Here is a 27,224-nt window from a genome sequence, read left to right as displayed (position 1 = left end):
GGTCAGAAATGTTTTTTCTTTGTCGTCTATTTAGTTCATTTTATTTCCCCAATAATTTTCCTTGATTGAGAAATCGGTCTGGGCTCTTATGGGTTAATCAGTAGCCTGCATGCTAGTATATGTTCCATTTACAGTCAAACATTTTGATGTACTCCAGGCTCAATTTTGATTAATCAAAAATCTGCATAGTAGTACAGTCTGAAGATGCTCTTGCACATTCGGTGTCAATTGAACAAAAATCATGGGAGGATATAGGTTTAAGTTTTACAATTTTTGAAGTGAGTGATGGATTGATAAGTTTAGATGTGTTCAGTATTTTCTTATCTTCAGACATAATAGTGTAGGAGATGTTTCTTTACCTGCTTGATAGTTTCGACTGAGACTCCAATCTTCCTGAGAAGTGTCATTAGTCCTTAAATTAAATTCATTATAGACGTGAACTTAAAATCATTGTTTTATTTTATGGCCTTGGTGCCCTGGCTTTTGGCCTTCGTGCCTTCAAAAAATTGACAGCACAAAAGGCCAAGTGGCCTTGCCCCTAAAATGACGAACTTCCAGGCCTGCCAGTCAGTCAGTGCGTTTACATGCACATAGAGAAAATCGAATTTCTGCCGTTGCTCGACTGAAATCGAAGTTCTAAATGCCATGGAAACATCTTAGCTAGGCTGAAATCGAACCGAACTTGATTTCTCGTAATCAAGCTACACGACCTAGATTATGCGATTTTAGCCGAGCTACTTAGTGCATGTAAACCCTATCGAGCTACGTCGTCGAGCTACTTACTTCAGCACTGCCCCTTCCAGAAGTGACGAGACCACAAGCGGGAAATACAACAGCCTCGGTCGGCATGACAACGAATCATGACAACGGCATCTTTTCTTTTTGTGGCATTGTTTGCACTGTTAAAATTTAGCTCACTTACTGTATCACCAAATACATCTGTACAGCTGTTGCATAGCTGTGAATTGTGTACATAAACAAGTCACTGTATTTGTGTGTGTGTGTGTGTGTGTGTGTGTGTATATGTCCAACATCTGAAGAATGTCAATAAAAACAAAACAATTGAACTTTGTGTGTTTATTAAGACACAAGTTAAATTGTAAGCAAAAAAAAATTTTTTTGTAAGCAAAAAATGGACTTTAGAAAAATATACAATTGTGCAAAATGAGTTGTCTTACAAAACAGTGGTCTGCACAGGACAGTTTGTAGCCATACAGTCTGTTAGAGCAAGCCTAACAGCTTGAGCACGGAATAACTTTGTTTATACTCTTGAATAGCTCTTCTTCATGACGACAACCGGAAGTGTACCAACACGATGGGGCGTGTAGCGCCACCTGTGGCTCGGGTGCACAATGTACCTCACACAATAGCTTGATTTCCTTGTGTGCATGTAGGATTGGATTTCTCTGGCACCCCTGCTGGGACCCTTAGCTTGATTACCGACAGTAGCTCGATTTGGATGTGCATGTAAACGTACTGAGTCAAGTTTTTTTTTTTTTTCCCCAACCACATTTCTTCTGCAAAGTTGACTGTTCACCACCATCCTTCCAGGTTTTAATAATGCTTTGGACAGTTCTTAACCCAATTCCGGTCATTTCAGCAGTCTCCATAGTTGTATTCTTTGCTCAATGCAGGCCAATAATTTGACTCTTCTGAAATAGTTTTCTTTTCCACAACCACGGGATACGTCTTCTGATATGGTTGTGAAAGATGAGCAGCTACTCACTGCATCATTTAGGGTTAAAAGATTTTTTCCAGCCTGAAACATTAATGACTGCAGTAATTATTTAATCAAAGGCTCTTAAGTATTTGCTTATTTAAATCCAAATTATGACACTTTTTTTTTTTTTTTTTTTGGCCAGGCAGTGTATATTTTCAAAGATTTTCATATATTTTTCATATTAATAGAAAGTATTGGCCATTAAATAGCACTTTCTCAGCTGTTTTGTACATAAAGACTTAACTGAATTGTTGTATCTTTCATGTAGAAGCTTCATTGTTGAAGAAAGAAGTTATGTACCATGTTTAGACTTGGTTTATGGAAGAATGTCATTTAAGGGATTCAATCCTGAAGTTGAGGTAATCTATGTGTATCTGTTTTCCCTACTTTTAAGTATCTATTCCGAATTTCTGATATTTATAGTGCCTTCTTTACCATCTGATTGAATCCTCTGTAGAAGTTAATGGTTTTGATGAATGCTCCCAAAGAAGAGGAGGATGAAGAGGAGGAGGAGAAGGATATAACTCGAATGGACACAGATATTACAGATGAGGAGATGGCCATGAGGTATATGTACAAGAGAAATATGTAACATGGTTTTGAGTAGTTCCATCAAAATAATTTTGTTTACTATGCACCTTGTCCAACATATTTTTTACAGATATGGAAGCTTGGTTGAAAGCATGAAAAGAAGATTTGCCAAAAAAAGGGACCACACGTCTCCGAAGAATGACGAGAAAGACATCAACCATGATGATGTAGAGACACAACCCAAGAAAGTGTTCTTAAAGCCTAAGGACTGAGGCATATTTATAGGCTGTATAAAATGTGTGTGGTGGCCGTGTTCGGTGTTTTTTGTTTGTTTTAAGATATATGCACACACTTTGGACTCTGTTTTTATATTCAGTGAATAATGTTCTGTAAAATTGCAGTAAAAATGGAAGATGTAAATTCTTATTTTCAAATGAAAGTTTGTGCATTGTGTGAGACTGACCTAGCCATCCAGATTTTTTTTTTTTTTGACCAGTTGTGAGAAGTTTAGGGTTCTTGTGCAAGAACTGGAATACCTGTGGAATTTAAATCTGGTATTTCCAGTCCTGAGAAAAGTATGGTAACCTAAACCTTTTACTCAAGCATGTGTGGATCATCTTCTGTTAAAGTAAAACACAAAGCACTCTCTTGTCTTTAGGCAGTAACGCAAACATCATGTGTGTATCCCTTTTCATGATGCTGTTATTGACCCTTTAAATATAGCACACAACTGAAAATAGATTCTGGACAGTAAAATGGACCAGCGAAATGGCTTGATTATTTATGCAATTCTTTTACAAGGAAAAAGAAAGCATTGTAGTTTTGTTTACAGATAGAATGTATGTGGCGCTGTTACCATTTAAAAAAAAAGAGAGAATTTGAAGCAAAAACCTGAGTCTGTCGACTGAAACTAGAGCACTATGCTGATGCTGCCTTCGGTTTCTTTGCAAATTGGGTTTAAAAGGAGTGTTAAATTAACATTTAACTTCTTTTGTGTGTGTGTGCTCGCCTTTAAACACATACGGATAAACACAGCTTACTTTATAAAGTTATGATCAGCCCTTGAGTATTATTGGACTGCTCATTTTTGTCTGTCAGGTATTTGAATTGTGATCAAAATACACATCTCTGCATTTTGGTCACAAAATACAGAATCTATTTTCTAGTGCCAGGCAAGTAAATAACGGGACTCCCTAAAGTGAATGACGCATGAAATGGAATGATGAATGACAGCTAGTGATTTGAACAATAAATGGTCCCTTGTCATTCAGATTCTTATAAATGGAATAACGATTGAAATGTAGGTGGAATGACATGCTTTCAGCTCATGAAATGGAATGACATTGTTTCTAAGTGGAATGACATACTTTTAGGTTATGTTATCAGTGATATCACCTTTTACAAATGGAATGACAGTGTTTTTAGGTGGAATGACATACTTTGAGGCAATGTTATCAGTGATATCACCTATAACCTAACCCTAGAAACAATGTCATTCCATTTGTTAATTTGATATCAGTGATAACATTGCCTCAAAGTATGTCATTCCACCTAGAAACCTCATCTCATTATCTCTAGCCGCTTTATCCTTCTACAGGGTCGCAGGCAAGCTGGAGCCTATCCCAGCTGACTACGGGCGAAAGGCGGGGTACACCCTGGACAAGTCGCCAGGTCATCACAGGGCACCTAGAAACCTTATCATTCCATTTGTAAAAGGTGATATCACTGACAACATTAGCTCAAAGTCAGTCAATACATATAGAAACCCTGTCATTCCATTTGTAAAAGCTGATATCCCACCAAGCACCCACTTATCTTATCCTACACAGCAAATTCCTCAGTGTTGAATTAACACTTTCAGAGTTAATTTGTGTCCAGTTGGACCTATATAAACACAGTAGGGTGTTAAATCAACACTCTGGGTGTTAATTCAACACTGGGGATTTTGCTGTGTAGGGAGGTCTAAAACTAAAGATTTCAATCGTTATTCCATTTGTAAGAATCTGAATGACGAGGGACCATTTATTGTTCAAATTTACTACCTGTCATTCGTCATTCCATTTCATGCGTCATTCACTTTAGGGGGTCCTGTAAATAACACGGAGTGGTCTTCTGTGGGTTTACCCCTTTTTGTAAGAACAGGAGATGTAATGGCAGGGGGATGCAGTTTTTCCTTTAATGTTTTCGCTTTAATTTTCAGGGTGGTTACAGAGTGAGACAGAAGAATCTTTAAATCTGTTGTTTTGGGGGTTTTTTTTCCCAATAGATTTCCTGCAGACTGCCCTCATTCTGAAAATGCACATTAACTAGAGCCTTAATGTATTTGGACACTATATATACACACAGGACACCTGCCTAATATTGTGTAGGTCCCCCTTGTGCTACCAAAAGAGCTCTGACCTATCGAGGCATGGTCTCAGTGAGACTTCTGAAGGTGAGCTCTGGTAGCTGGCACCAAGATGTTAGCAGCAGATCATTTAAATCCTGGAAATTGCGAGGTGGGTCCTCCATTGAGCTGACTTGTTTGTTCAGCACATTCCATAGATTCTTGGTCAAACTGAAATCTGGGGAATTTGGAGGCCTAACATTTTGTCACGTTCCTCAAACCATTCCTGAACAATGTTTGCTGTGTGGCAGGGCACGTTATCCTGTTGAAAGAGGCCACTGCCATTAGGGAATACTGTTGCCATGACGGAGTGTACTTGGTCTGCAACAATGTTCACGTTGGTAGGACGTGTCAAAATAACATCAACATGAATGCCAGGACCCAACATTTCCCAGCAGAACATTGCCCAGAGTATCACACTGCCTCTGCCAGCTTGCCTTCTTACTATAGTGTATCCTGGTGCCATTTCTTCCCCAGGTAATTGACATGTATGCACCCTGCCATATGGAAAAAAACTCCACACAGAAAGGCCCTTGCCAGCCACGGGGCTCGAACCCGGACCTTCTTGCTGTGAGGCGACAGCGCTAACCACTACACCACCGTGCCGCCCCTCTGCCAAGTTTATAATGGCAGTCTATGTGGCTGCATGGCTGTCCTCTCCTCACTTTCAGGCTTCTCATTCAAAAACTGCAAGTCCTATCGTGTAGGTAGACACATCGTGTAAATCAGGACACGTGTGGCTACTACTTTTGAGAAAATTATGTGTGTGGAGTGAAAATTGGGGCTGAAAACACAGTTTAAATGAGAAAGTTTGAGCTATTTTTCCAAGCTCTCTACACTCTAACTTAACGAGCTCCACTGGCGTGTAACGCAATAGACACCCATTATAAAGCCGGACTTTCTCAGGCTTTATAAGGGGGAGGAGGGGTGGAGACACGGGGGGTGGGAGCATGGCGAGGGCGGGCGTGGTTCTTTTCAAAATATGGCTTGCGGGAACCGTTATTCCAAAATCTCGTACCCCACCTTTAAATAATGCCGGCTAAGGTTGTTCAGCTGGTTCTACTTGCCGTTTATTGTTTTCGTTTTTGAAATGATTCATGGTGTTTTCTCCAGTAAACCCCAGTCTTCTCCTTGCTGCTACAGTAGTTCTGCAGGCCCAAAACACACGACTTTGCTTCAGCTGTTTGCGTGTCTAACAGTTGCCATTGATGCACCCTGTTGTTCACCAATTGTGTGCATTCTTCTTAAAGTTAGTATAAAAAAAAAAGTATTGCAGAAAACAGTTTTAAGTTGTCGTATTTATCATTTTCTTTGCCATGGTACAGTCTTAATTTTTCCATTTAGAGGTCTTGAAAAGGTCTTAAAAGTCTTTAAATTTGTACTTGAAAAATGTGCAGATACCCTGTAAGACTGCCTCCAGAGGCTTGTACAGTGGCTTCTAGGCACTTCACGCACTACCCTTCTTACCCTGACACACCCATCACTCAGAAATAGGGTACATCTGGACTCATCAGACCACATGACCTTTTTCCATTGCTCTAGAGTCTAATCTTTATGCTCCCTAGCAAATTGAAGCCTTTCCTTCCTCTACTCTTCGTAACAAGTGGTTTTCTTATGGCCACACAGCTGTTTGGTCTCAATCCTGTGAGTTCTCGTTGACTTGTGCATGTGGAAATGCTGTTACTTTCACTGTTAAACATAGGCACGAGTTGTACTGGCAATTTTATACGATTGAGCGTCACCAAGCATTCAGGTAATCTCCGATCCCAGTCAGCAGGGCAGGAATTTCACGAGGCCCACAAGGGCCATGGCCCTCGTGCCCTCTCAATTTGGCCTTGTGCCCTTGGAAAAAATATCTGCCGTAAGGCCACAGTGGCCTTGATGCCCTGCGGTTTTGTAGTCTGCCTCGTGACTGCCAATAGGCTTTAACATCACCTGCGTCTATTGAGAAAAAAAATACGTCTTTTGATGACATTCTGGATTCTTATTGGCCAACTCATCAGTGGTGGATCGGGCTCAAGCCTTGCATGAACCACTCCGACGTGCTATAATGACACCAATCTATCACCAGCCAACCAGGAGACTTAATCAAATGCATCCCCCGCCCACTTGTGTCCGCGTCTGAAACGTTGGATTTTCACAGAAGGAGGGAAGAAGTTGACTGAGGTAAGACTGTGTAATAAATCAACGAACGAATAAGAGAGGAATTTCAACATATAGGGCTTAAGTTTGTTACCGTTAAATAAGCATTGCTTGTACAGTAACATTGTCGTTACAACGTTGACCCACTTTTAACGTGCCGAGTACTGACTGTAGCCGGTAACAAATGCTGATTAGCTTGCTGTCAAGTTTTTCCTTTGTCGAGCTTTAAGCGTAAGGTCATGGATGTTACTACTGCTTGTTCCTGCCGTAATGTGATATGTGCTGTTTGTTCATAGCCACTTTTTTTAATCTATGCAGTTAGCATTGTTTTGTTACTAGTATTGTATGTTTCTTTTTGCTGTTTAACCGAAGTGTAACTGTGACCCTCAGGTGATAGTTTAAGTTTGTTTAAATTACAAAAATGAGTACACCCAATGACTGTCTCATATACTCTTCATATACTCACACTGTTTAAGTAATGCAATAAAACTAATCTTTAAAAGTGGAATTTACTCAAACTGTTTGCATAGAATGAACTTTCGGGTTAACAGTGTAATAGTGTTGCAGTGTTCTGCAAATTTGCAATTTAATATTTCAGATCTTGAGACATGAAAGTGCTATTTTAAAAAATAAAAGGTCAGAAATGTTTTTTCTTTGTCGTCTATTTAGTTCATTTTATTTCCTTAATAATTTTCCTTGATTGAGAAATCGGTCTGGGCTCTTATGGGTTAATCAGTAGCCTGCATGCTAGTATATGTTCCATTTACAGTCAAACATTTTGATGTACTCCAGGCTCAATTTTGATTAATCAAAAATCTGCGTAGTAGTACAGTCTGAAGATGCTCTTGCACATTCGGTGTCAATTGAACAAAAATTATTGGAGGATATAGGTTTAAGTTTTACAATTTTTGAAGTGAGTGATGGATTGATAAGTTTAGATGTGTTCAGTATTTTCTTATCTTCAGACATAATAGTGTAGGAGATGTTTCTTTACCTGCTTGATAGTTTCGACTGAGACTCCAGTCTTCCTGAGAAGTGTCATTAGTCCTTAAATTAAATTCATTATAGACGTGAACTTAAAATCATTGTTTTATTTTATGGCCTTGGTGCCCTGGCTTTTGGCCTTCGTGCCTTCAAAAAATTGACAGCACAAAAGGCCAAGTGGCCTTGCCCCTAAAATGACGAACTTCCAGGCCTGCCAGTCAGTCAGTGCGTTTACATGCACATAGAGAAAATCGAATTTCTGCCGTTGCTCGACTGAAATCGAAGTTCTAAATGCCATGGAAACATCTTAGCTAGGCTGAAATCGAACCGAACTTGATTTCTCGTAATCAAGCTACACGACCTAGATTATGCGATTTTAGCCGAGCTACTTAGTGCATGTAAACCCTATCGAGCTACGTCGTCGAGCTACTTACTTCAGCACTGCCCCTTCCAGAAGTGACGAGACCACAAGCGGGAAATACAACAGCCTCGGTCGGCATGACAACGAATCATGACAACGGCATCTTTTCTTTTTGTGGCATTGTTTGCACTGTTAAAATTTAGCTCACTTACTGTATCACCAAATACATCTGTACAGCTGTTGCATAGCTGTGAATTGTGTACATAAACAAGTCACTGTATTTGTGTGTGTGTGTGTGTGTGTGTGTGTATATGTCCAACATCTGAAGAATGTCAATAAAAACAAAACAATTGAACTTTGTGTGTTTATTAAGACACAAGTTAAATTGTAAGCAAAAAAAAATTTTTTTGTAAGCAAAAAATGGACTTTAGAAAAATATACAATTGTGCAAAATGAGTTGTCTTACAAAACAGTGGTCTGCGCAGGACAGTTTGTAGCCATACAGTCTGTTAGAGCAAGCCTAACAGCTTGAGCACGGAATAACTTTGTTTATACTCTTGAATAGCTCTTCTTCATGACGACAACCGGAAGTGTACCAACACGATGGGGCGTGTAGCGCCACCTGTGGCTCGGGTGCACAATGTACCTCACACAATAGCTCGATTTCCTTGTGTGCATGTAGGATTGGATTTCTCTGGCACCCCTGCTGGGACCCTTAGCTTGATTACCGACAGTAGCTCGATTTGGATGTGCATGTAAACGTACTGAGTCAAGTTTTTTTTTTTTTCCCCAACCACATTTCTTCTGCAAAGTTGACTGTTCACCACCATCCTTCCAGGTTTTAATAATGCTTTGGACAGTTCTTAACCCAATTCCGGTCATTTCAGCAGTCTCCGTAGTTGTATTCTTTGCTCAATGCAGGCCAATAATTTGACTCTTCTGAAATAGTTTTCTTTTCCACAACCACGGGATACGTCTTCTGATATGGTTGTGAAAGATGAGCAGCTACTCACTGCATCATTTAGGGTTAAAAGATTTTTTCCAGCCTGAAACATTAATGACTGCAGTAATTATTTAATCAAAGGCTCTTAAGTATTTGCTTATTTAAATCCAAATTATGACACTTTTTTTTTTTTTTGGCCAGGCAGTGTATATTTTCAAAGATTTTCATATATTTTTCATATTAATAGAAAGTATTGGCCATTAAATAGCACTTTCTCAGCTGTTTTGTACATAAAGACTTAACTGAATTGTTGTATCTTTCATGTAGAAGCTTCATTGTTGAAGAAAGAAGTTATGTACCATGTTTAGACTTGGTTTATGGAAGAATGTCATTTAAGGGATTCAATCCTGAAGTTGAGGTAATCTATGTGTATCTGTTTTCCCTACTTTTAAGTATCTATTCCGAATTTCTGATATTTATAGTGCCTTCTTTACCATCTGATTGAATCCTCTGTAGAAGTTAATGGTTTTGATGAATGCTCCCAAAGAAGAGGAGGATGAAGAGGAGGAGGAGAAGGATATAACTCGAATGGACACAGATATTACAGATGAGGAGATGGCCATGAGGTATATGTACAAGAGAAATATGTAACATGGTTTTGAGTAGTTCCATCAAAATAATTTTGTTTACTATGCACCTTGTCCAACATATTTTTTACAGATATGGAAGCTTGGTTGAAAGCATGAAAAGAAGATTTGCCAAAAAAAGGGACCACACGTCTCCGAAGAATGACGAGAAAGACATCAACCATGATGATGTAGAGACACAACCCAAGAAAGTGTTCTTAAAGCCTAAGGACTGAGGCATATTTATAGGCTGTATAAAATGTGTGTGGTGGCCGTGTTCGGTGTTTTTTGTTTGTTTTAAGATATATGCACACACTTTGGACTCTGTTTTTATATTCAGTGAAAAATGTTCTGTAAAATTGCAGTAAAAATGGAAGATGTAAATTCTTATTTTCAAATGAAAGTTTGTGCATTGTGTGAGATTGACCTAGCCATCCAGATTTTTTTTTTTTTGACCAGTTGTGAGAAGTTTAGGGTTCTTGTGCAAGAACTGGAATACCTGTGGAATTTAAATCTGGTATTTCCAGTCCTGAGAAAAGTATGGTAACCTAAACCTTTTACTCAAGCATGTGTGGATCATCTTCTGTTAAAGTAAAACACAAAGCACTCTCTTGTCTTTAGGCAGTAACGCAAACATCATGTGTGTATCCCTTTTCATGATGCTGTTATTGACCCTTTAAATATAGCACACAACTGAAAATAGATTCTGGACAGTAAAATGGACCAGCGAAATGGCTTGATTATTTATGCAATTCTTTTACAAGGAAAAAGAAAGCATTGTAGTTTTGTTTACAGATAGAATGTATGTGGCGCTGTTACCATTTAAAAAAAAAAAAGAGAGAATTTGAAGCAAAAACCTGAGTCTGTCGACTGAAACTAGAGCACTATGCTGATGCTGCCTTCGGTTTCTTTGCAAATTGGGTTTAAAAGGAGTGTTAAATTAACATTTAACTTCTTTTGTGTGTGTGTGCTCGCCTTTAAACACATACGGATAAACACAGCTTACTTTATAAAGTTATGATCAGCCCTTGAGTATTATTGGACTGCTCATTTTTGTCTGTCAGGTATTTGAATTGTGATCAAAATACACATCTCTGCATTTTGGTCACAAAATACAGAATCTATTTTCTAGTGCCAGGCAAGTAAATAACGGGACTCCCTAAAGTGAATGACGCATGAAATGGAATGACGAATGACAGCTAGTGATTTGAACAATAAATGGTCCCTTGTCATTCAGATTCTTATAAATGGAATAACGATTGAAATGTAGGTGGAATGACATGCTTTCAGCTCATGAAATGGAATGACATTGTTTCTAAGTGGAATGACATACTTTTAGGTTATGTTATCAGTGATATCCCCTTTTACAAATGGAATGACAGTGTTTTTAGGTGGAATGACATACTTTGAGGCAATGTTATCAGTGATATCACCTATAACCTAACCCTAACCCTAGAAACAATGTCATTCCATTTGTTAATTTGATATCAGTGATAACATTGCCTCAAAGTATGTCATTCCACCTAGAAACCTCATCTCATTATCTCTAGCCGCTTTATCCTTCTACAGGGTCGCAGGCAAGCTGGAGCCTATCCCAGCTGACTACGGGCGAAAGGCGGGGTACACCCTGGACAAGTCGCCAGGTCATCACAGGGCACCTAGAAACCTTATCATTCCATTTGTAAAAGGTGATATCACTGACAACATTAGCTCAAAGTAAGTCAATACATATAGAAACCCTGTCATTCCATTTGTAAAAGCTGATATCCCACCAAGCACCCACTTATCTTATCCTACACAGCAAATTCCTCAGTGTTGAATTAACACTTTCAGAGTTAATTTGTGTCCAGTTGGACCTATATAAACACAGTAGGGTGTTAAATCAACACTCTGGGTGTTAATTCAACACTGGGGATTTTGCTGTGTAGGGAGGTCTAAAACTAAAGATTTCAATCGTTATTCCATTTGTAAGAATCTGAATGACGAGGGACCATTTATTGTTCAAATTTACTACCTGTCATTCCATTTCATGCGTCATTCACTTTAGGGGGTCCTGTAAATAACACGGAGTGGTCTTCTGTGGGTTTACCCCTTTTTGTAAGAACAGGAGATGTAATGGCAGGGGGATGCAGTTTTTCCTTTAATGTTTTCGCTTTAATTTTCAGGGTGGTTACAGAGTGAGACAGAAGAATATTTAAATCTGTTGTTTTGGGGTTTTTTTTTCCCAATAGATTTCCTGCAGACTGCCCTCATTCTGAAAATGCACATTAACTAGAGCCTTAATGTATTTGGACACTATATATACACACAGGACACCTGCCTAATATTGTGTAGGTCCCCCTTGTGCTACCAAAAGAGCTCTGACTTATCGAGGCATGGCCTCAGTGAGACTTCTGAAGGTGAGCTCTGGTAGCTGGCACCAAGATGTTAGCAGCAGATCATTTAAATCCTGGAAATTGCGAGGTGGGTCCTCCATTGAGCTGACTTGTTTGTTCAGCACATTCCATAGATTCTTGGTCAAACTGAAATCTGGGGAATTTGGAGGCCTAACATTTTGTCACGTTCCTCAAACCATTCCTGAACAATGTTTGCTGTGTGGCAGGGCACGTTATCCTGTTGAAAGAGGCCACTGCCATTAGGGAATACTGTTGCCATGACGGAGTGTACTTGGTCTGCAACAATGTTCACGTTGGTAGGACGTGTCAAAATAACATCACCATGAATGCCAGGACCCAACATTTCCCAGCAGAACATTGCCCAGAGTATCACACTGCCTCTGCCAGCTTGCCTTCTTACTATAGTGTATCCTGGTGCCATTTCTTCCCCAGGTAATTGACATGCATGCACCCTGCCATCCACATGATGTAAAAGAAAACGTGATTCATAAGACCAGTCCACCTTCCATGGTCCAGTTCTGATGCTCATATGCCCATTGTAGGTGCTTTCGGCAGTGGAAAGGGGTCAACATGGTCACTCTGACCGGTCTGTGGCTATACACAGCCCTATATGCAGCAATCTGCGATGCACTGTGTTCTGACACTTTTCTATCATAGCAAACAGTAACTTTTTCAGCAATTTGTGCTACAGTAGCTCTTCTGTGGGATCAGAACAGATGGGCTAGGCTTCACCCCTCATGTGCATCAATGAATCTTAGGCACCCATAACCCGATTGCTGGTACACCGGTTGTCCTTCTTTGGACCACTCTTGATAAGTACTAATCACTGCATACCGGGAACACCCCACAAAATGTGCCATTTTGGACATGTTCTGACTTCAAGCACAGACTGTTCACTTGCTTCCTAATATATCCCACCCCTTGACAGGTGCTATTGTAATGAGATAATGTTATTCTATTCACATTCACTGGATATGACAGGGATGAGAATTTTCCGCCAATCGGCGGATTTCTGACTTTTTCAGACCAAAATGATCGTTTTTGAGATCGATGTAAATCCACTGAGAAATTTTTGGCGGGGGGATATGGTTAACAATCTGTGGTCACCTTATAACGCAGACATCCCAGTCTCCCAGAAGTTCCGGGAGTCTCCCGCATATTGATAGCGGCTCCCTGATGCCCGCAAATTGGAGAATATCTCCCGGAATCTAGAGCAAGCGAGGAAGCGCGTGCACGTGAAACATTAATGTCTGCATTGCGCATATGACGGAGAGCGCGAGAGAGAGCGCATGCTAGACTTATGCTGTGTTCACACTTATACCGGTACGAAAGTGGTATAACTGTATCGATACAAAATATACTGGTACAGTTTGGTGCATCTGTCCACACTAGCGAGAAATGTTTGCGGTTTTCTTTCACGGTAGTTGAAATGCGCGTGCGCAAAATGTTTCCGTGGTTACCGAGTAACTTCCTTCCGAGAATATGGCGGATGAAACGACGTGTGTGTGCTTTTTGTTGTCAATGTACAGTCTGTATTTCTGGTGGTCATTTATTCAGTCGAATCATATAAAACGTGCGAGGCAGTTGAGAAAGAAACAAAGAAAACGAATCTCCCTCTCTCCCCCCTCTTCCCCTCCCTTTCTCCCTCTTTCCTTCTCTTCCCCTCCTTTTCTCTCCCTTTTCCCCTCTTCCTCCCTCTTTCCCCCTCCCTCCTCCCCCTCTCCCCCCCCTTCTTTGCTCCATGTAGCTCCACGGTCATTTCGTTTTCGCATGCACATTATATTTGTATCAATACAGAGCTGCTTCATCTGTCCACACTACAGCGAAGCGCTACAGTACCGATACTGTACCGGTATGAAACCCATACATTTGTGGGTTTCGTACCGATACAGTTATACCGCTACAGTACTGGTATAGTTGCTAGTGTGGACAGGTGTTGCGGTATGAAAGTAGTTTCGTATCGGTACAAAATCCCTAGTGTGGACAGGGTAAAAGAGCATCCTGATTGGGTTACTCAGCAAAATAAGCCAATCAGCTTTCAGTGTGGGCAGGCTTTTATCTCTTTTCTCGAGGACTGAAGCTTTCAGTTGAGTCAGTGCGGCCTACAGGATTGGCATGGCAGAGAGCAAGCGCGCGCCCCAAAAAACGAAAATACAAAACCCACTTCAGCTCAGATTACACAAAAGAATCTCCCTGTCTAATAAGGGTCAACAATAATGACAGTTTTGCGTGATGTACTGTTTGCAGCAGTGGTTTCAGCATTGCCCATGGTGGCTTAAATGATTGTAAAAGACATGTTGAGGTGAGGAGTGTCAGTTCATGTGCATTATATTTAGGTCTACAACAGGCTGGCATGAAAAGACCAAACTTACTGAAGATTTCCGTAAAGTAACAATGTATGAATATACATCATATATATCACATATTTATCAAACACACGTCATATATAAGTGTGTATCTTTTATAAATGGGGTTAGCTTATCTAATGTAGCATGTTGGGGAGAATCATAGTATCATATCTATATTTCTGATAAAATTTTAGGTATGATACCGTGTATAACTCCTACTTATTGCTCATTTCATAGGGGGACGGGGGGATTGCTGGCGTGTGCTGCGCGGGAGCGTCTGCCCAAATTTTTTAGGCCGAGATGAACTTAGTTTTTTATTTAAAAAAAAAAATTCCAATATGTAATGCCCATTGTACATGCCTGTTCTTTAATTCAAAATCACCATCTTGATCTTCAAATTGACCATATGGTATCTGTATTACATTACACAGCTTCCTGTCCAGATAAAACCTCGTTAGTACACACAACAGTTGAAAGGGAAGTGATGAGTGATGTTGAATGTTGCCTGCTTGATATGCAAGGCCTCCTGCTACCATGATAACATCAGAAGAAAGCTTAAGAGAATTATATGATAGAACTTTTTTCTGGTTTGCACTTCATTTTAAAGGATTAGAGTATTCAAAGACATGAATAGCTAAAATGCAGAAATATAATACTGTAGAGCTCGTTTATATTAAAAGGTGCAGTGATTTTTTGAAACCATCAAATGTGAATTGATTAAAAACAAGTCTCTTGTACCATATTAATCATTTTCACCTGGTAGTCCACCAAGAAGGGGAATTTATTTCCAAATACATTGCAACTTTTTGCTGAAAAAATTAATGGTTTTGGGGAAAAAAAAAAATAGCCAAAAATCATTAGCTCCCTGCCCCCGGGCCCCGCTGGGTGCCTGCAGCCCCCAAACCCCTGGCTTTTTTCAGACTTTTTAAAATATTTTTCATTCTCATCCCTGATATGAGCAATTGCGCACTCTGATTGGCTACTCTACTACTAGGATATCAGCTCATATACCGTGAGTAGAGAAAAACAAAATGGTGGAGCGTGTTGCTGAACCAACCGAGGATGAAATAAAAACTCTACTCAAAAACAACCCCCCCCCCCCCCCCCCCCCAAAAAAAAGCAACCAAATATGGAATAAAAGTATTTGATGATAAGAACGTGGTTTTTTGTTTGTTTTCAAGAATTATTCTTATAGCATTTTCACACATTGCTACTGTCATTTCATGGGTTTGTTTACATTCTAAGCGGAAATTATTTTGTTGGATGTTTTGTATAAAGTTTTTATTTATGGAATTTGCAAAAATAAAAATGTTCCGTTTCTCAAAATCCAATGAATGTGAATAGAATAAAACAGTTATTCCACTCAACTCATCGTACGTCTTATAGCCAACTCGTCGCTACGCACCTCATCGGCTATCAGCTCATGTACGACTCCATTTCATGGAATAACTTAATTATTCACCTCACCTGGTTTTAATGTTATGTCTGATTGGTATATACTAGTGCATCTAAAAAAAATTAGAATATCATGAAAAAGGTTTTCTTTTGTAATTCAAAAAGGTAAACTTTCATATATTCTACATTCATTATATATAAAGTGAAATATTTCAAGCCTTTTTTTTCTTTAATTTTAATGATTATGGCTTATAGTGAAAAAATCAGAAATCCAGTATCTCAAACTATTAGAATATTTAATTTTGAGTTTGAGTAAAACAGTATAAACACAGTTTACTATCTCTCTGTCTAGTTCAGTACACACAACCACAATCATGGGGAAGACTACTGACTTGACAGTTGTCCAGAAGACGATCATCAACACCCTCCACATGGAGGGTAAGCCAGAGAGTAAGAGAATATCAAATATATGAAAGTTTACCTTTTTTAATTAAATTACGAAAAAAAATGAACTTTTTCATGATATTCTAATTTTTTGAGATGCACTAGTATACATTAGTCTGCTTCTAAAAAAAAAAAAAAGTCAGGACGCTGTGTAAATAAAAACAATGTGGTGACTTGCAAATCATGGAAACCCTGTATCTCATTGAAAATACTACAAATATATGAAATGTTGAAACTGAGAAACTTTATTATTTTTTGAAAGATACAAGCTCATTTCAAATTTAATGCAACATGTTTCAAAAAAGTTGGGACAGGGCAACAAAAGACTGGAAAAAGTTGTGTAATGCTAAAAAATAATAATTAAAACTAATTCCGTGAATTGGCAACAGGTCAGTAACATGATTGGACATAAAAAGAACATCCAAGAAAGGCTGAGTCTCTCAGAAGTAAAGATGGGGAGGGGTTCACCACTCTGTGAAAGAATCTGATTTGATTTTTTTTTTTTTAAATATCACGGACACTATCCTCCGGGCTAAAGAGGAGAGGGACCATCCGACTTATCATCGGATACACAGTTCAAAAGCCAGCATCTGTGATGGTATGGGGTACGTTAGTGCACATGGCATGTGTAGCTTGCATATTTGCACAGCCTGAATGATGTATACAGGTCTTGGAGCAACGTGCTGTCATCCAGACGACATCTTTTTCAAGGAAGGCCTTGCTTATTACAGCAACATAATGCCAAGGTACATTCTGCACATATTACAACTGCATTGTTCTATAGTAAAAGAGTCCGGGTGCTAAACTGGCCTGTTTGTAGTCCAGACCTGTCTCCTTCTGTGCTGCTGCAAACAGGAAATTTCCCCATTGTGCGATAATAAAGGTCTTCTTATTTTAATATTTGGCACATTATGACATGAAAAATATGAAAAAAGAGACACTGAACTGTTGAGCAGCTGAAATCCTAGAATGGGACATTGCACTTTCAAAACTACAGTAATTAGTCTCCTCAGTCCTCAAACATTCACAGACTGTTGTTAAAAGAAGAGGTGATGCAGCACAGCGGTAAACATGCCCTATCCCATCCATCCATCCATGATCTGTAACTGCTTATCCTGTGTAGGGTTGTGGGCAAGCTGGAGCCTATCCCAGCTGACTATGGGCAAGAGGTGGGGTACACCCTGGACAAGTCACCAGACCATCACAAGGCTGACACAAACAACCATTCACACCTACGGTCAATTTAGAGCCACCAATTAACCTAACCTGCATGTCTTTGGACTGTGGGGGAAACCAGAGCACCCGGAGGAAACCCACGCAGACACAGGGAGAACATGCAAACTCCGCACAGAAAGGCCCCGTCAGCCACTGGGCTCGAACCCAGAACCTTCTTACTGTGAGGCAATAGTGCTAACCACTACTCCACCGTGCCACCTTATTTTAAAATGTTCCTTTATAATGTAAAAACTTGTGCTAACATGAGAGAAAGTCCTGACACAAAAAATCATGTTGGTAACCAAACTTTAGAGCATGTTACCTTTAGATAGGACTTTAAGATTAAGATAAAAGCACATAAAAAGCCTTTATAGACCTTTATTGGATATGATGCTATAAACATAATATGGTGTAACTACATTATAGTGCTCTGCAGAGTAGAAAATGCAATATACCTGACATACTGGACACACACAATCCTTCCTTGTGCTTGTCTTATCAAAGGCAGGAAAACTTTGGTCACCTCCACACCAGCAATAAAATTCACATTCAGGATTTTTCTTAATATTCCCATGGGAAGAAGTTCTCCATTACACATACTTCCAAGCACTCCTGCATTGTTCACCAGTCCCCAAAGGCCTGACCAGAGATAAGAACTCAGAAGTCAGTGTATTGTTTCATGAGTGCAAATGTTTTATTTGAATGGAAATGTCTTATTTGATCTTGACCTGATTTTGTAAATTCAATTGTTTATTTGTATTTATGTCTATGTTTAATGTGACAATGTGCTGAAACTGTTGTTTTTTTTGTGCTGCCATTCTTGGCCAGGTCTCTCTTGTAAAAGAGATATTCGATCTCAATGGGACAAGCCTGGTTAAATAATAATAATAAATAATAATAATAATGAAACTGCACACCAGTCACTTGCCCAATTAGAGAGAGAGAGAGAGAGAGAGAGAGAGAGGTTTGTTTAGTGGTCTTTTTTTTTGTTTTGTTTTTTTAAAGCTTTAAGTACATAGACCTACAGTGGTGTATTGGCATCAATAGCACATATGCACTAAAGTTACATCATGGCGCATATTCTCAGTCTAAAGCATTCATTTATTGGAAGTTGCACCTACTTGGCTGAACTTCCTGTACCTAAATATCTGTGCAAAAATGGCATCAGACAGCCAAACTGGAGCGATCCTTTGGAAGAATGGAATGACCCAGGCACCGCGTCCCGGGAAGTAAAAGGGCCTTGGCTTTTCTGAGAGTAACGCATGTTGTAGATCGTCTAGAACTGGTCCGAAATCAGCACAGCCTTGAGCCTCCATGTTATTTAAACGGTGCAGCAAAGAGCAGATGTACTCTTTTCCGTATGCATCTATTACTTCTTGGGGCTGGGTGCTGAAGATCTCCTTTTGGATTTTATTCCATTCCTCTTGATTGCCTAAAATGTCTGATACACAAATATTGTGTTTCTTTGACTGAGTGAAAATGTTAATGTGAAAAGTTAAATACAATCCCAAATCAGAAAAAGTTCAGACCGTATGTTAAAATTAAAACTGAACACAAGGATTTGTAAATAATCTTTGACTTGTATTGCACTCAAAATCATACAACATATCATTTGATGTTTTACCTTGTGAATTTCATTGGGGTTTTTTCTGCTAACCCCATTTTGAGAAAAGTTGGGATATTTTACAGACAAAAATTTAGGATTTGTTAATTTCATATGAACCTTTATTTAATTGACAAAGTACAAAGATTTTCAATAGTTTTCCTGACCAAATTAACTGTATTCGGTAAATATAAACAAAGTTAAAAAAATTGATGCCTACAACACACTAAAAAAAAAGTTGGGACAGAGGCATTATTATGAATGTGTTGCATCACCTTTCCTTTTATCAACACTTTTTAATTGTATGGGAACTAAGGATACTAATTGTTGCAGTTTTGCAATTGGAATTTTTTTTCCCCATTCTTGCTCGATACAAGACTTAAGCTGCTCACAGTGCATTGTTGCATTCCCATCTTCATGATGGGCCATACATTCTCAACAGGAGACACAACTGGACTGGTAGATGGTACTGGTTCCATGGTAGTTTTCATCAGCACTGAAGCTTTTAATCGGTCATCCTTTTATTATTGCCCATACAGCCCTTTCACTCTCTGCATTGTTTACACAAAATACGTGTTCCAACTACTTGGTACTATAACTCTGGCCAACAACATTAACAGTCTACGTTTTGAGCAGTATTAATCTTGAAAAAAGTCTGAGAGACCATGTAAACCTGTAATAATATTTGAACATCCGATACTTGAACATAATTGAACATCGAAACTGATTATATAGCCTAATACTGTTTTTTTGTTTTTGTTTTAATCAGCAGCAGCTTAGGCCTGGCCACTGGAAGTTCCCAGCCATGCAGTGGATTGTGGGATATGTGAAAGGGGTGAATACCCAATCATGTTACTAACTGACCTGCTTATTGTGGAATCTTCCAAAATGGTGTTACTTGAACATCCTACAAACTTTTCAGTCTTATTTTGCCTCTGTCCCAACTTGTGTGTGTGTGTTTTTTGCAGGCATCAAATTATATATCTTTGTTTATATTTACAAAATACAATTAAGTTGGTCAGTAAACCTATCAAAATTTCAGTTTTAATTCTTGCAACACATTTCAAAAAAGGTTGGGACAGTAAAGCATTTACCACTTTATAATGTTGCCATTCCTTCTCACAACACTTAAGATGTTTAAGGACTGAAGACACCAAGTGACGAATCATTTCAGGTGTTATTTTCTCCTATTCTTCCTGCAAACAGATCTTAAGGTGTGCAACAGTACGGGGTCATCGTTGTCGCATTTCGTTTCAAAATTTACCACACATTCTCTGTTGGAAACAGAGGGGACAGACACCCTCTTCTTCCACAGCCATGTCTTTGTATGGTGAAGAATTGCATGGTTTTGCACTGAAAATGTGTGGCTTTGCATTGTCTTGTTGAAATATCCCTGGAAAAGATGTCGTGTTGAAGGCAGCATATGTTGCTCCAAAATCTCAATGTACTTTTCTGAATTAATGCTGCCATCACAGAAGTGTAAAGTTATCTTTGCCAATGGCACTGACACAACCTGGCTTTTGGACTTGTTGCTGGGAACAGTCTGGATGGTCCTTTTGGTCTGGAGCATATGTTGTCCATTTCTTTGAAAAAAAAAACAAAACAAAACCCTGGAGTACTAATTTTTCTGACCACAATACATGTTTCCACAGTGTGATGGTCTATCCCAGATGCCTCCAAGCCCAGAGAAGTTAACAATGCTTCTGGACATAGTTAACATAAGGCTTCCATTTTTGCAAAGTAACGTTTTGACTGGCATTTGTGGATGTAACTCTATTGTAGAGCTTGACAAAAGGTTTGCCAAAGTAATCCCAAGCCCATGTGGTTATATCAGCTACAGACGAATGACGTTTCTTGACGCAGTGCTGTCAGAGATCATGGGTGTTCAGCTTAGGATTGTGACCTTGCCCTTTACACACCAAAATTCCTTGAATCATTTAATGATATTCTGCACTGTAGAGGGTGACACAGCCACATTCTTTCCCATCTTTCTTTAGGGAACATTGTTTTTTTTTTTTTAAACATTTCAATAATTTTCTCACCCATTTGTTGACAAACTGGTGCTCCTCATCCCATTGCTGCTTCTCAAAGACTAGGCCTTTCCTGGATACTGATTTTGTACCAAATCATGATTACAATCACCTGCTGACATCACCAGTTTCAAATCACATCATTATTTAATTGGTTTGCCTCTTTACTAGCCCTAAATTGCCCCATCCCAACTTTTTTGTGGAATGTGTTGCAGGCCTGAAAGGCAGGAATGGATATATATTAACAATTGAAATGAAGTTGACCAGACAAACCATGAAATATCTTGAGTTCATACTGTCTGCAATGAAATACAAGTCAACATAAATTTTGAAAATCACTGCTCTCCTTTTTACATTTTCCATACCATCCCAACTTTTTCTTATTTGGGGTTGTACATTGGGTCATGGTCTAGATACACGAAACTGTGTAACAATATCTGGTTCAGTACTTACTCGTCTTGAAGCCCGATGGCTGAATAATGGCCACTTTTATACCCCAGCAGGACAGCTCCTGTCTCAGCACTCCAAAGAAAGAAGTCACGGCTGCCTTAGATGCTCCATATGCAGCAAAACCAGGCATCGGAACTTCTCCTAAGAAAATCCATTGAAATAAATATTTACATGAATGCATGAATGACAGGATGGTTAGACTGAACTGAATATTATGTATTTACTTCCATTTTTAAATCTGTGTGTCTTGAGTTTTACTTAATAAATGTAATGAAAAAAGGAGGTCCAAGAAAGAACAAGACATTTGTAATAAAATGCTCAGATTTTGAAAAATCAAACAAACCCCAAGATAAACTCACACATTAAACCTACAAACAAGACAATATCCAATATAATGCACTGTGTTTGATGTTATTTTTAAAATACATCCATCCATTATCTGTAACCGCTTATCCTGTGCAGGGTCGCAAGCAAGCTGGAGCCTATCCCAGCTGACTATGGGCGAGAGGCAGGGTACACCCCGGACAAGTCACCAGGTCATCACAGGGCTGACAGAGAGACAAACAACCATTCACACTCACATTCACACCTACGGTCAATTTAGAGCCACCAATTAGCCTAACCTGCATGTCTTTGGACTGAGGGGGAAACCGGAGCACCCGGAGGAAACCCACGCAGACACGGGGAGAACATACAAACTCCACACAGAAAGGCCCCGTCAGCCACTGGGCTCGAACCCAGAACCTTCTTACTGTGAGGCAATAGTGCTAACTCCACCGTGCCACCTTATTTTAAAATGTTCCTTTATAATGTAAAAACTTGTGCTAACATGAGAGAAAGTCCTGACACAAAAAATCATGTTGGTAACCAAACTTTAGAGCATGTTACCTTTAGATAGGACTTTAAGATTAAAATAAAAAGCACATAAAAAGCCTTTATAGACCTTTATTGGATATGATGCTATAAACATAATATGGTGTAACTACATTATAGTGCTCTGCAGAGTAGAAAATGCAATATACCTGACATACTGGACACACACACAATCCTTCCTTGTGCTTGTCTTATCAAAGGCAGGAAAACTTTGGTCACCTCCACACCAGCAACAAAATTCACATTCAGGATTTTTCTTAATATTCCCATGGGAAGAAGTTCTCCATTACACATACTTCCAAGCACTCCTGCATTGTTCACCAGTCCCCAAAGGCCTGACCAGAGATAAGAACTCAGAAGTCAGTGTATCGTTTCAGGTACCCTACAGCACCTGCATTTCAAATATAATATAAAATATATAATATAATGCACAATCCTTATCAGTTTTCACTTTAAATATTTCTCATAATTATTTTAATCATTAAAGCCAAAAACTGCACAACTTAAATTCTGGCATTTAGTTTCTACCTCTTTGAAATATTTCACTGACTAGTTGGTTTGTGTGTGTTGTGTAGTGAATAGGTCAATTGACAAAATGGGCTTTACCTGTGTCACAAGTTTACAAGCGAGTATATGACTAATTAAAAAAAAAAAAAAAAAACACCTCTTGTATTTTCACCTGGAAAACTTTCAACTGTGCGAAATATTATATTGTTTTAGGGTCTAAAGGTTTTAGGCTACTATCAAGGAGTGTCTTACATTTTATGAAAAATAATTATTTTTTGTCAAATAATAATGCATTACCCTTGAAGGACAAGCAAGTCTTTGTATTAGGTTTTGATAAAGAATTAACCACAACAAGCTCTTAAACTTGGTGCATACGTTTTGTTTTTTTTTTGGGGGGGGGGTTTGGAACTTTTTAAAATTTACCTGCCTCTCCTATTTGACTCTTGATAAGCTTATGAACTTCAGAGATTTGGTTGATGTTTGTGATATCCATCTGTAGGACGGTAAGCTGTGCAGATGAAACTTCCCTGAGCTCCCGTGCACCAGGTCCGGACTCCTCCAGCACTCCAGCATACACTTTCATCCCAGCTCTGTCCAGGGTTTTAGCGAGATTGTGGCCAAAACCAGAGTCACAACCTGTTACACACACACACACGAGCTGGTGGCTCTCCTCCATAACATATCCTAATATTATTCTCTACACTGATGCAAAATGTTCAATTGCATGTTGACATCTGCATGAAAAGTAATTTCCACATCTTAGTTTACTCTCAGAATCAAGCAAATCAGCTGCAATATTAAAGAATGCCTCAGAGAGTTTCACTTAAACCATATATTACATATTAAAGTTTAACCTTAAGAATAATTTGCTTTATTAAAAAAATAATAAATCATATTGGAGCATGCCCAAAGCATCCATATATCAAGTTATACTCCCTATACTAGTTTTGAATACAGTTCACAATTAACTTTGAATAAATCCAGGAAGTAAAATTCTAAGTTTCATTATCACATTTAAAAGCACTTGAAAAAGTAAAGCTCGTTACCTGTAATGAGCACTGCTTTGCCTTTCACAGGCAACATGTCCTCTTTTCTTCCTGCAGTGAAGTGGATCACACAGCAAGCACAGCTGGCACTCAGTAGTATCACTGCCACACTTCCATTTGATACCCAATAGCATAGTGTCACCTCCACCACCACAAGCCCCACTGACCATAACAAGTGACCTCTACTCCAGCTCACCATCAGCAGTGCAGCACTGGTAGCTACGAACAAAACACACAGCCACAGCTCCATTCCACTTGCCTGCATGCTTACCACCACCACACCTGGCCAAGGAAGAGAAACTGCCTTAAGACGCAAACAAGGTGCAATGCCTGCAAAACAGGCAGTCTTCCCTTTCCTTAACCTTTCACATAGCAGTACTATCTCAGACAAGTCACACCCTACACACAGCCAATGAAAGCTCAAATCCACCTTTCTGAGTCGATCAAGTTGAGATAGAGTTTGCTAGCTGGAACCTGTCACCTTATCAACTCCATGTTTTCTTCAACAAATTCCTGAGACAGCTGACTCAAACTGCACAATGGTTTCTCATTCTAATGCTTGTTCTCGTCTCGTCATAATGCACAATCCTGATCAGTTTTCATGGATTTTAAACATAAAGACTCCCAAACTTCACAAGCAACTAAAAAGTTGCTGGGATTTATTTTATATTTCTGGGACACATTTCTGTAGGCCAGGTTGTTCATAATGGCAGGTAGGTGAAATGTTGAAGGCAAAACCAGCAGTACTGGCCTCATACAGGCATACAAGCAATCATATAACTGCGTTTGTCCATTATATTATAACATTTTATTGTTCAATCATAATGTGGATAACTTTCAGTTGTGCTAAAATGTATATTGTTTTAGGGTTCAAAGTCTATGGATACTGTTGAAGCCTGTCTTCAGTGGTGGTTCTCACTTGTATGGTGCTCTGGGTGAACCCCTCCAAATATAATAATAATAATAATAATAATAATAATATCTCATTATCTGTAGCCGCTTTATCCTGCTCTACAGGGTCGCAGGCAAGCTGGAGCCTATCCCAGCTGACTACGGGCGAAAGGCGGGGTACACCCTGGACAAGTCTCATCTCTCATCTCATTATCTCAAGCCGCTTTATCCTTCTACAGGGTCGCAGGCAAGCTGGAGCCTATCCCAGCTGACTACGGGCGAAAGGCGGGGTACACCCTGGACAAGTCGCCAGGTCATCACAGGGCTGACACATAGACACAGACAACCATTCACACCCACATTCACACCTACGGTCAATTTAGAGTCACCAGTTAACCTAACCTGCATGTCTTTGGGCTGTGGGGGAAACCGGAGCACCCGGAGGAAACCCACGCAGACACGGGGAGAACATGCAAACTCCACACAGAAAGGCCCTCGCCGGCCCCGGGGCTCGAACCCAGGACCTTCTTGCTGTGAGGCGACAGCGCTAACCACTACACCACCGTGCCGCCCCCTGGACAAGTCGCCAGGATAATAATAATAATAATACAATCAAATATCGGTGGCACGGTGGTGTAGTGGTTAGCACTGTCGCCTCACAGCAAGAAGGTCCTGGGTTCGAGCCCCGGGGCCGGCGAGGGCCTTTCTGTGTGGAGTTTGCATGTTTTCCCCGTGTCTGCGTGGGTTTCCTCCGGGTGCTCCGGTTTCCCCCACAGTCCAAAGACATGCAGGTTAGGTTAACTGGTGACTCTAAATTGACCGTAGGTGTGAATGTGAGTGTGAATGGTTGTCTGTGTCTATGTGTCAGCCCTGTGATGACTTGTCCAGGGTGTACCCCGCCTTTCGCCCGTAGTCAGCTGGGATAGGCTCCAGCTTGCCTGCGACCCTGTAGAACAGGATAAAGCGGCTAGAGATAATGAGATGAGACAATCAAATATCAATATGCAACAAAAACAAATTGTAGTACATAAATTAAATAAGATACAATAATGAAGAAGTTATGAGGGAAAAAAGGTGCTAGTGATGTTTTTGCTGCAGACTACACACATTATGAAAGTGTGTGAAATTATATCCTAGGTGGACAGAAAACAGAATAGTGTCACTCTGTGTAATAGCAGAGCAAACAACACAGGCTAACACACACAAATACTACACTCACACATTTCATCACATGCATAAGATTGTACTCATAAAGAGATGACCTAGCTTATCTTTTGTGCATTTCTTCGCCTCTTCTTCTTCTTCTTCTTCTTTTCTAAACTGGCACCTGATAGCAGTATTGCCAACTCCTCAGTAAGGAAAGTTGCTATTGGCTGCCCTTAAAGTAGCTAGAAGTCGCTAAATGACGTCATCGCCTAATTTGCATAATCGACAATTTGCAAGTAATTGCAAGGGACGCTTTAGGAGAGAGGAATAACGTCGTGGGAGAGACAAAAAGTGAGTAACAAACACCCTAAATATGTTTAGAACTGCAATTGAACTTTCTTCTTCTTCTTTTTTTTTTATTTTGCCTTTCGCCCGTAGTCAGCTGGGATCATACCTGTCAACCCTCCCGTTTTTCCCGGGAAATCCCTTATTTTGACTTATTTCCCGCTGTCTTCCCGTTTTTTTTATTTTCCCGAAAATATCCCGTATTTTCACATTATATAAAAGTCCCGTATTTTCACAATATAAAAAAGTCGGTAGGTCCAGAATTCATGATGCGCCTCTGACAGGAGTTTACAGCAGGAAGTCGCGCCATGAATTCACGTCCCCGCCCTCTCAGGCATCAGTCATTACAGAACTCCGTCCGGAGGCACGGGCCCAGATAGAGGGGGGGACGCGGGGGATTCGTCCCACCCAGATTTAAATTAACCTCGTTCGGTCCCCCCCACTTATAGGGAGGAAAAAACGTCTATGCTGTCTTTCTTTGCATAAGGCAAACCTCACGGAAAAATCAAAAGACTAATTACTAGGGCTGCACAATTAATCGAATATCGCGATTTTGGCTGCCACGATTAAATTAAATGAAAATCGCGATTTATTTCCATTTAAAATGCGAGCTCTGCTGCATATCTGATCAAGCACTTTTTGACCAGTACTCCGCCAAACCATTAGGGGGCGAACCGACGCATGTAAGGTTTCATTACTCCGCCTAAATAAGCAAGCAAGCCAAGTGCGCAGAGCTTCAGTGCAGCGGTATCTTCTTCAAGGGGTGGTAGCGTGAGAGTAGGTAACAGGTTGAGGTGAGAGAGAAAAGCTAACTATGTCGGAACAACAGACTATTTAGCACT

The 27,224-nt window shown here is 39.8% G+C and overlaps 3 protein-coding genes across 3 annotated transcripts; 2 read left to right on the top strand and 1 right to left on the bottom strand.

Moving 5' to 3' along the window:
* Positions 1 to 1,994: 1,994 nt before the first annotated feature.
* LOC132873810 (M-phase phosphoprotein 6-like) lies at positions 1,995 to 3,020 on the top strand. The gene is made up of 3 exons (XM_060909614.1): positions 1,995 to 2,079; positions 2,178 to 2,287; positions 2,382 to 3,020. Exons 1-3 carry the CDS (start codon positions 2,047 to 2,049, stop codon positions 2,521 to 2,523), a joined length of 285 nt encoding a protein of 94 aa, XP_060765597.1. The 5' UTR covers positions 1,995 to 2,046; the 3' UTR covers positions 2,524 to 3,020.
* Positions 3,021 to 9,400: 6,380 nt separating this feature from the next.
* LOC132873799 (M-phase phosphoprotein 6-like) lies at positions 9,401 to 10,425 on the top strand. Its single transcript, XM_060909603.1, has 3 exons — positions 9,401 to 9,485; positions 9,584 to 9,693; positions 9,788 to 10,425. The coding sequence occupies exons 1-3, from the start codon at positions 9,453 to 9,455 to the stop codon at positions 9,927 to 9,929; spliced, it is 285 nt and encodes a 94-aa protein (XP_060765586.1). The 5' UTR covers positions 9,401 to 9,452; the 3' UTR covers positions 9,930 to 10,425.
* A 6,143-nt stretch (positions 10,426 to 16,568) lies between these two features.
* On the bottom strand, positions 16,569 to 24,356 carry hsd17b2 (hydroxysteroid (17-beta) dehydrogenase 2). Its single transcript, XM_060914948.1, has 5 exons — positions 24,001 to 24,356; positions 23,378 to 23,590; positions 22,597 to 22,782; positions 21,578 to 21,715; positions 16,569 to 18,932 (listed from the first exon to the last, which is right to left on the bottom strand). The coding sequence occupies exons 1-5, from the start codon at positions 24,263 to 24,265 to the stop codon at positions 18,589 to 18,591; spliced, it is 1,146 nt and encodes a 381-aa protein (XP_060770931.1). The 5' UTR covers positions 24,266 to 24,356; the 3' UTR covers positions 16,569 to 18,588.
* Positions 24,357 to 27,224: the final 2,868 nt, after the last annotated feature.

This window comes from Neoarius graeffei, chromosome 2, assembly GCF_027579695.1.
Source record: "Neoarius graeffei isolate fNeoGra1 chromosome 2, fNeoGra1.pri, whole genome shotgun sequence".
Taxonomy (NCBI): Eukaryota; Metazoa; Chordata; class Actinopteri; order Siluriformes; family Ariidae; genus Neoarius; species Neoarius graeffei.
This window is presented reverse-complemented; position numbering and strand designations above follow the sequence as displayed.

Excerpts from the sequence above, each read along its gene's own strand:
- LOC132873810 (XM_060909614.1), top strand. The coding sequence starts at position 2,047 with ATGTCATTTAAGGGATTCAATCCTGAAGTTGAG. Across the intron at positions 2,080-2,177 it reads GATTCAATCCTGAAGTTGAG|AAGTTAATGGTTTTGATGAA; the intron begins GTAATCTATGTG and ends AATCCTCTGTAG. Across the intron at positions 2,288-2,381 it reads GATGAGGAGATGGCCATGAG|ATATGGAAGCTTGGTTGAAA; the intron begins GTATATGTACAA and ends TATTTTTTACAG.
- LOC132873799 (XM_060909603.1), top strand. The coding sequence starts at position 9,453 with ATGTCATTTAAGGGATTCAATCCTGAAGTTGAG. Across the intron at positions 9,486-9,583 it reads GATTCAATCCTGAAGTTGAG|AAGTTAATGGTTTTGATGAA; the intron begins GTAATCTATGTG and ends AATCCTCTGTAG. Across the intron at positions 9,694-9,787 it reads GATGAGGAGATGGCCATGAG|ATATGGAAGCTTGGTTGAAA; the intron begins GTATATGTACAA and ends TATTTTTTACAG.
- hsd17b2 (XM_060914948.1), bottom strand. The coding sequence starts at position 24,265 with ATGCAGGCAAGTGGAATGGAGCTGTGGCTGTGTGTTTTGTTCGTAGCT. Across the intron at positions 22,783-23,377 it reads GAGTCAAATAGGAGAGGCAG|GCCTTTGGGGACTGGTGAAC; the intron begins GTAAATTTTAAA and ends ATCTCTGGTCAG. Across the intron at positions 18,933-21,577 it reads GCCATCGGGCTTCAAGACGA|ACATTTTAGGCAATCAAGAG; the intron begins GTAAGTACTGAA and ends TTTGTGTATCAG.